At 34.9% G+C, this 9,807-nt stretch overlaps 1 protein-coding gene across 3 annotated transcripts in view; it reads left to right on the forward strand.

The window, feature by feature from the left end:
- The window catches only part of LOC150083307 (E3 ubiquitin-protein ligase RNF103-like), a 111,343-nt gene extending 101,972 nt beyond the window's left edge, over positions 1–9,371 (forward strand). For all 3 annotated transcript variants that reach the window (XM_090377961.1, XM_090377962.1, XM_090377963.1), the window contains one exon: positions 5,337–9,371. In XM_090377961.1, the coding sequence (XP_090234087.1) occupies positions 5,337–6,999 (1,663 nt within the window). In that variant the 3' untranslated portion in view covers positions 7,000–9,371. The remainder of the gene's footprint in view (positions 1–5,336) is intronic.
- Positions 9,372–9,807: the final 436 nt, after the last annotated feature.

The raw sequence follows: 9,807 nt of genomic DNA on the forward strand, positions 1-9,807 counted from the left end.
TCGATATATAACGATCGTATGACAAAGACAAAGGCGGGAATTCTGGGAGACTGCTGGGAGCCATTGCGGTACAAGTAAACACATGGGTTGTGTTAGGGTAGCTAAGAATATAATAGAATATAATAGAAACAGGTGCAGGTATACTTGTGTGTACACCAATGCTAGGAATTTAGTAAATAAATTTGATGAATTTGAGGTATTGCTCAAAACATCAAAGGCAGATACTGTTGGGATATCAGAGACGTGGTGTCACACAGATATAAGGGATGCAGAACTGCAATTTGGGGAGTACAACGTCTACAGAAAGGATAGACAGGATAGGAAGGGGGGAGGGGTTATGCTATTAGTTAAGAAACACATAAAAACCAAGGAAGTGAAGCCAGTCGACATTGCTGGAGAGTGCAGTGTTGAGTCAGTTTGGTGTGACATAAGCATTGGGAGATCAAAATTGAGAGTAGGAGTGTGCTATAGGCCTAATGACTCTGATGAGTATAATAAGGAACTGTACAGGGAAATAGAGTGGGCCAGTAAATCAGAGAGTCTTATAATGGGGGATTTTAATTTCCCAGATATTGACTGGAATTTGGGGGCTGGTTACTCACACACTAGCAGGGCTTTTGTGGATTTATTGGATGATTGTTTTCTACATCAGCATGTTCGGGAGGCAACTAGAGGGAGTAATACTCTTGATTTGATTATCAGCAGTGATTCTTCATGCATTAAGAATCTGCAGATAAATGAACCACTAGGTGTCAGTGATCACAGTGTGCTGAAGTGGGATTTACTCAAAGAGGTAACTACCATTAGGGGTAAAGGGAAGGGTTATTGCTTTCGTAAAGGCGACTACGATGGACTGAGACAGTATTTAAATTCTATACGGTGGGACCGACTGATGATGTTACCAACAGCAAATTCAAAATGGGAAGCATTCAAAGAACTTATCTTGGAAGCTACTAGGCTTTACATACCAACTAAGAAATATTGTTCAAGGTTTAGGCCAAAATGGATGTCAGATGAACTAATGAGGCATATGGCAGAGAAGAAAAATGCATGGGATACTTACAAATTAACACATGACACAGAAGCCTATGATAGATACAAGTTGATATGCAACCAAGTTACAAAGGAGGTTAGGCTGGCGAAGGCAGATTACGAGAAATCCTTGGCAAGGGATGCAAAGAAAAACAGCAAAGAGTTCTTTACTTATGTAAACTCTAGAAGGAAGGGGATGAATCAGATTGGTCCACTTGATATTGATGGGTCAACTGTTGCTGATCCTGCTCAGGTAGCTAACAAACTAAATGAATATTTTGCATCGACATTCACACAGTTATTCAGCAAGGGGAATGCCAGAGGTGTATTCAACTCTAGCAGTAAGCTACAGAATCTTGAAATAACTGGGAGTAAAGTGGAGGAGAAACTGTTGAAGATAAACACAAGAAAGGCACCCGGGGTGGATGGGATATATCCAGTTATATTAAAGGAGGCAGCAAAGGAAGTAAGCAAACCCTTAGCCATAATTATGAGAGCTTCCTTGGACTCAGGGGAGGTACCCATAGACTGGAAATGTGCAAATGTGACCCCAATTCACAAAGGAGGATCAAGACTTCAGTTATAGCTCAGACACAGCATGGTTTTGTTAAGGGGAAGTCTTGCCTGACTAACTTGATTGGATACTATGATGCAGTCACAAAAGAACTGGATGCAGGGAATAACTTTGATATTATATACTTGGATCTTAGAAAGGCTTTTGATACTGTTGCACATGGAAGACTGCTACACAAATTGGAGCAGTGTGACATTGGAGGCAAATTGCTGCTATGGATAAAGGGGTGGTTGAGGGGGAGAAGACAGAGAGTGGTAATCAATGGACACTGCTCATCGTGGACTAATGTTATTAGTGAAGTCCCTCAGGACTCAGTGTTGGGTCCATTATTGTTTTCTGTATTTATAAATGATATTGATGATGGTATATCAAGCTTAATGTCCAAGTTTGCAGACGATACAAAGGTTGGCAGGGTTGTCAAGGACACTACTGACACTATGCTGCTGCAACAGGATCTGGAAAGGTTGAGCAGATGGGCTGAGAGGTGGCAAATGAAGTTTAACATTGACAAATGAAGTTTAACATTGACAAATGTAAAGTACTACACATGGGGAACAGCAACCCCAGAGCAACGTATCAACTCTGTGGTACTACACTGACAGTGGTAGAGAATGAAAGGGACTTGGGGGTGGTTGTGCAGGCAGATATGAAGTTCTCTGAGCAGTGCAGACGGGCTGCAAGAGTAGCTCATGGAGTATTGTCAATGATATACAGGAATTTTTCCAGCAGGGATAAGGAGGTGATTATTCCATTGTATAAGGCAATGGTCAGGCCACACCTAGAGTACTGTATACAGGTCTGGAGGCCTCATTTCAAGAAGGATGTAGAGCTGCTGGAACGAGTACAGAGAAGGGCAACAAGATTAGTGAATGGAACAAAGGGGTGCTCTTATGAAGAAAGGCTTAAGTTTTGCAAATTACAGTGTCTGGAGACTAGGCACCAGCGAGGTGATCTGATAGAGGTGTATAAAGCCTTGAATGGTTTAAGCATGCTCAATGCTGATGGGATTCTTCCTCTAGCTCAGAAAAATCACCTGAGAGGGCATAAATTCAAATTGAGGAAAGACAGATGTAGGATAGATGTGCGGAAATTTGCCTTTAGCCAGCGGGTTGTTGGTTGGTGGAACAGACTTCCATCCCTTGTGGTGGAGGTTGATAGCCTAAATAAGTTTAAGGCTCAGCTGGACAGGTATTTTGAACGAACAGAGGAGTGAAGTGGAAGTGGGTTTTTTTTTTTTTTTTTTTGGCTGATGCTGCATAAGCTTGCTTTCTTGCATCAAATGCCTCTGCTAATGCTAATGCTAATTTACGAACGGTAATCTATGGACACTTAAGTAGTAATTAACTTTCAAATCTCGCTGTCTCGATTCAGAACAACTAACGATCCTTACTAGGTCTATAAGCTACTTACAAAAAATAATTTGATGTAAAAAATATTCAATAAGCGGCTAAATATTGCTAAAAAAACTTCTCGTTCAGCGGAGTTGTAACTTGTAACACGTGGATTTGATACCCTTACCGATACTTTTATGCAATTACAAGGACGAGTAAAGAATAAATACACCAGATTAATCAGAAATATCACAAAATAATGCTATACTACTAAATTTAAATCAAAAGTTTTAGAAAAACAATAATTTCAAATCAATAAATAAGAAAAATCCACTTAGGCTTTGAACACGTCTGGCCCTACTAGCCTCGTCATAATTGCTCGCATTTATGCTTGCAACTCTCTCTCTCTCTTGCGTTCCGCCGCCGACTTTGGTGCTTGCTTTTCAACGTTAGATTTGTGATTTTGTCAAAATCTTTGAACATGTTTAGTTGATGTAACTTTTGGCATCATCACAATTTAACTAAATGAAACACAACCGCACTGCCTGACAAATGCAAAGTAACTGAACCAAGTAGTTACTTTAACGAGTTGTTCAACTCTTGAAAACTAAAAACCCGATTTGAAATCTAGTCATATATCCTTGTAGAGCTCTCAAAGGGCAACAATTTTGTTGCTTACTGTTTTTGTCTAACATTTATAGTTTTCAAAATATTGCGAAAACAAACTTGAAAATGCTCGAATTTTTCAAATCTCCGAACTTTGGATCGCCATTACTCGGGAACCATAAGAGCTACATCAAAACTATTTATAGATGTAAAAACTATGTTTCCTACTGAACAATTTTTGTCACTGTTTATGTCTGTTTATCATAGTTTAAAGCTATTGAGAGTGAAAGTAACCAAGGCTCAACGGCAAATGACTAAAATGTGAACTTTTTAGTTTTTTCGAAAAAAATGATATTAAATATCAAAATTTCAAATTTTTTCTTGCATATTCATCAACGGCATTATATACCTGACAAAATAAGTTTCAATTGTTTATACTATTGTCTATTAGTTTCGGAGATATAACAGTGGTTAGACGTTTCACTTTTCATGACAGCCTGAATGGTGTAGGATACCCCCAGCATAGATGTTATTCACTTAAAAAAAAAAAAAAGAACCTTCCCATTTCACCCATCCATTCACTCCAAAAGTTTGTTTAGTTCAGCCTTGAATTTATTTAAGCTGTCAACTTCCACGACAGATGAAAGTTTCTTCCATCAATCAACCACCCGCTGGCTAAAGGCAAATTTACACACATCTATTTTACAACTGTCTTTCCTCAACTTGAGGAAAGACAGTTGTAGAATAGATGTGTGTAAATTTGCATTCCATTTATATATAGAGATAACTAAAAATTTTATTGGAAAGAAATAATTGCTGAATTTCTGTTGGTCCAATTTTATAAAATTTGGGATGGTTTGACAAATTTTTCCAAAAAAAAAAAAAAAATCGTCTAAAAATTACATTATTTTAAGGATAGGAGTACAATCAAGTAAATCAGTTGATATTAGTAGTTGGTAACTACTAGTCATTCATATGATATTAATATAATATAATAATAAATGTCATAATTGAATGATTAGCAGTTGGTAACTTCTAATCATTTGAATGATATTAGTGTAGTTGAATAGTTGAATGATTTGTTTTAATCATTATTAAAATATAATTTAAATGTAGAACAACATTTTAATGCAATGCTGTTCTATAACTGAATAATTAGTAACAACTAATCATTCAAATGATGAGTGTAATCCAGTGAATTGATTATAACCTCTCAGTTAAGCCCATCACTAGTTTTTATGGTGTTATGCAAACCTCACCTCTAATGTTACCATGCATCCATGCTGACCTCATCAGAAATTTTCATTTTTAACAATTTGGATAATTTGTGTATCCATCTGTAAAATTCAGTTTTAGCTACTTGGCAGAATCCTGGAAGGCTGGGAATAAGCTGCCTGCCAGAAAAGGAGTAAGATAAGTACGTTTTTCTCATATCATTATGAAATATCCTTCTAACTAAATAGTAAATGACTAGCATTCTACTGTTTCTTGTGAAATAGTGAACTATAGTAATGTTGTTTAAGAAATCAGAGTAGAGAGTTAGAAAAAAGTTTTAATATCCATGTAGTTCTAACCTTAATCAATCTCTTAATATTCCTGAAAGCTTTTATTGAGCTTTGGTTTTCCTGTTGCCATTAAGTTTAAATAGGGATATTTGCCCTGTAGCTTTGTGACTAAGACTATCTAATAGATGTTTTCTTAATATTTTTTCTTTGATTTTTTTTTTACCTTTGCTGAACTGTTTCAGTTTTTGTATTATTTCATGCATTGTTAATAATAAATATCATTTCTAGACTGTGTGCCCGTAAAGGATGGACTACACATAGGATAATTCTTGCATTGCCCAGAGGTTACAGAGCTAAAGAAGATGTAGTGACTTTTAGCTATTTATATCCTTCAAAGAGTAACTCTGTCTTCCAGTGGGTCCGTCAGCAGTTATCACTTCGCATAATAAGTCTACCTACATTTCAGAATATAAACGACTGGACAGCAGTTGGAAATCCATCTTGGAAACCAGATATAAGAGTAGTTATATTTACTGCACTAGCTGAGCCACCCCTTTTTCTTTCTTCATTAGCTGTGAGATTTACAGGTAGAGTAAATTTTGCTAAAGTTCAAGTTACTAAGGAAAACTCTGATAGTCTTAAAAAGTTCTTGAATACACAAAAACTTCCAGTATATCTAGTAATTACTGCAGAAAAATGGCTTTTTTATGGAACTAGAGCTGGTGAGACTCTAAATTTTAAAAGCATGGAAATATTCTTAAAGTCATTAAGGCCAGAAGTAAATGATTTGTTTCTTTTTTCACTTTTCATTGTGAATATGTTAGCTGCATTTGATATATTTTTAATATGTGGAAGACTCTGGAAGTATTGTGTGGGTTGTTTATTTTGTTTTGTAAAATACAATTGTATATTATTTCTGTTATGGTTAACTGTTCTAGCACTTTATCAGTTTTCCTTTATGGGAACTGCTACAGAAGTGTGCTTAAAATTGGTTAGACTTATGAGTGGAACCAACTTTGCATCTGTCTTAAGGAGTGACTGGAAATGTTATTCATATCCACTCTTGGTAGCATTGTTTATATCTTATGGCCTTATAATAGGTGTGACATTGAAAAAACTGGGGAGGCATTCACAGTTGGAAGAAGTTCCTTTGTTTTCAGATTGGTGGTCTACTATTTGGGATAGCTACATAATGAATTATTTTTTCAGACCAATGGCAACTTTTACAAGGCCATCTGCTGTACAAGATTTAGATTTGGAAGAGGGTATTGAATTGCTGATAGAAAGATTGGCTGTACCAAATCTTTGGCTGCAGCCTGTAATCCCCACTGATTATATTAAAAACCTTTCTGTATGGAAATATCAAGGTTGGTGTGACTGTAATAATGCAACTGGAAACACACAGAAAGAAAGACAAAAGCAGAGTGCTACATTTCATGCTAATGTTGCAGATAATGCAGATTCTAGTAGTGATGATAACCAGTTCACTTATATCAGTTCAAGTTCAAATTCTGGAAAATATGTTTGCTGTGGGTTGAAAACATCATCTCAGTATAATAATTCAAAATGTGAAGTAGAATGTTGTGCCAAATATTCTGATAAAAATCATATGCTATCACCTGAAGAATATGATTTGACAAATTCTAGTGGCAAGTGTGTATGTGCAGAAGAATGCACTTTAGAGCAGTCTAGACCAATTAAAAAGCCAATAAACTTTGTCAGTCAAGATTCCACTGTGCCACATGGTATGTTGAAATGCCATGATTGTTCAATATGCTTAGAAAGTTATCAACATGGGGATATGCTATGTGGCCTTCCATGTGGTCATAATTATCACTTGAACTGCATAATGCTGTGGATTACAAGAGACAATCACTGTTGCCCAGTTTGTAGGTGGCCAGCATACAAATCCAAAATGCATTCTTCCTTTCTCCACCCACATTTTCAATAAATAGCATATTACAGAAAGTGAATGTGAAATTTATATTAGGATGTATACAAATTATGGCTCCAGATATTGTTATATTTGTTAAAGTTTTTTTGTTGCACCAGAACATTTTCATTTCTGTTATAATGGAATTGTAACAAATTGTATGTTCTGGTGGAAATTATTTGTTATCTGTTACAGATTTTAGCTTGTGGAAAGAATAAATGCTATTGGTTATAGTTGTTTATGTGCAGATAAGAAGATGAAGTATTTTTAGAATCTACAGGGACCAGAAACAATAAAAGTAAAGTATATATTTCCTCTGTTTAAAGAGATTGCAGTTTGTTGATAGTGATAGTTTAAAAAGAAATGTTGGGATTATTTATAAAACAAACATTTTTCAAAATAAAATGAAACTACTACAGGTAGGATAATCAATCTCTCTCTCTCTCTCTCTCTCTCTAATATTAGTGCAGGGGCGGACTAATTATAAAAGTTACTGGGAACTCGCCTGTAGGTTGAAGGGTGGTTAGCCAGTGGGTGCTAACTGTTCAGTGAAAAAAATATGCTTATGATTATTGAGAAGAATGTATTAATAAAATCTCTATGAAAAAGTATGTAATATGTTGATGCCATTTATTTAAATCAAAATAAGTTTCGCTTTCATCTAAAAGATATTTTATGTACAGGCAACCCCTGTATAACACGGTTCTTCTACAACATGGTTCTGCTCTAACACGATTTTAGAATTGTTGGAAATCTTGCATAACACGGTATTTTTGAACTTTTGTGCTGGGTAAACCCTGCTATTATGTTAGATGTAATTTTCAATGTTTCTATTCGTTTTTGTGAATCCCTGCTGTTGACTCGCTAGTCGTTATTGCCTTGTGATATTTTTCTAAAACACATTTCTGGAAGTTACTACCATAAAACAATAAAAACAATTTGCACTTTCTAGTTTATTGGTCTTTTCTGTTCGTGTAATCAACTATAAACGGGTGGTAAACTCGATCTTCTTGCATTTGCTATTGTACTGATAGCTGGATTTCTGTGGGTTTTCACGTTATTATGGGGCTGCCTCCGTAGCCAGGTGGGCAGGAGCAGCAGTGCATAGCACACGCTTCTTGATTAGACCGGGATTCGAGCCCGTGACCACCAAATACGGAGGATGCAGAAAGGCCAGGGAATGACCACCGCATATCCCCGGAGCAATATGGCCTTAGTTGCTAATGCTCCTAAAAACCAAATAACAAACAAACAAAACGTTATTATGGTGAAATGTGTTTTCCCTTCCATGAAATATTCAATCATATAAAAAAACAAAATACATTTTCAGAAACTCATTGCTCCGTATCGTGTTATTAATTGCTTATTAATTGCTTTGTTATTAATTACTTATCGTTTTTACTGTTTTAAATGTTACCATAAAAAAATAATTGTGACTTCGAAGAGAGCAGTTCGTGACTTTTAAAGAGAGCAGAAGATACACGAAATCTAGATGCTGCAGAAGAGATTGGGCTTAGCTGTGACGAAGAGGAAGAAAATTAATGAACGTACATTATCTGACATATAAGTATCACAGTTTGTAAAGTAAGACATTTGTTCAGTTATTATTATTTAAGTTACTACTATTATAAAAATAAAGTTAAAATATTAAGTTATTACTACTATGAAAATTAAGTTTCCGATAGTTATTAAAAAAATGGCGTATTTTTGTTAGTTTTTGGAACATACCCGCCCCCTTTTTTTGTACTGGTTCTTAGTCCTGTATAACACGGTTTTGCATTACACAAGATTTTGTAGGAACCAAACTACCGTGTTATACGAGGGTTACCTGTACTTGTATTACTGATACTGTATATAACTGATGTTATGCACCAGTTCATTACCGATTTTTTTTATTTTCTTTTCTCTATATCAAATGGTGTATTTATTTATGCTCTTATTCTGTAAGAGTGTTCAGTAACTGTTTCATATAATATTGTTCTATTACTTGCTTTTATTTTATAATTTAAAATGCAAGAAACAGTTATTTCAGTTTTTATTAATTTTGTTTGGTAAGGAATTGTTGATTTGTAGAGGGGCCACAAGAAAAATTCTTTAATAAGAATTTCTTTCTCAGTCCGCCCTTGTATTGGTGCCCTCCACAGAAGGAGGAAATTAAATTTCAGTAAGATAATGGGGAAAATTGCATTGCATTTTGATGATTTTTTTTATCATTATTATTTTTTAATGATACATTTGTCTTGTAACCAGATTGTTCTTTCTTTGCACAAGAATACTATTTTCATTATGAAATGCAATATGGTTGTGATAAAATTTTCTGCCTAGATACTTGATATATTATTTGTAATAGTAATATGTAAATACTATTATATGATATTAAAATATATGCTGCAAACGATTTTTTAGTGCTGTTATGAATAATTGCTTATATATTATTTTGAGTATATATTTGCTGCATGTAAAATGTTCCAAAAAATTTCACATGCAAAAATATCGAAGTACACAGGGTATGTTCACTAAATATTGCATATTTTCATATGTAAATACAGCATTTTCTTCCAGGTTTAACAAGTTTAACACATACTTGTTATGTGTTAAACTTGTTAAAGTTTAACACATAACAAGTGATCATATTCCAGTTATGAATATATGAGACTTATATATTCATAGCTGCTAGTTTTTCTGATTTCTGAAAATTATGTATTTTTTATGGTTTTATGGAAAGTTTACTTTTCTTCAAGATTGCCATGAATTTTCTGAGTGTTTTTCATATATGCTATGTTTTTATGCACAGAGAGGAAATGTCTTAAAGGGAGTCCCCAACTT

This window comes from Mastigoproctus giganteus, chromosome 7 (genome assembly GCF_048544385.1).
Source record: "Mastigoproctus giganteus isolate SK-2022 chromosome 7, ASM4854438v1, whole genome shotgun sequence".
NCBI classification, from domain to species: domain Eukaryota; kingdom Metazoa; phylum Arthropoda; class Arachnida; order Uropygi; family Thelyphonidae; genus Mastigoproctus; species Mastigoproctus giganteus.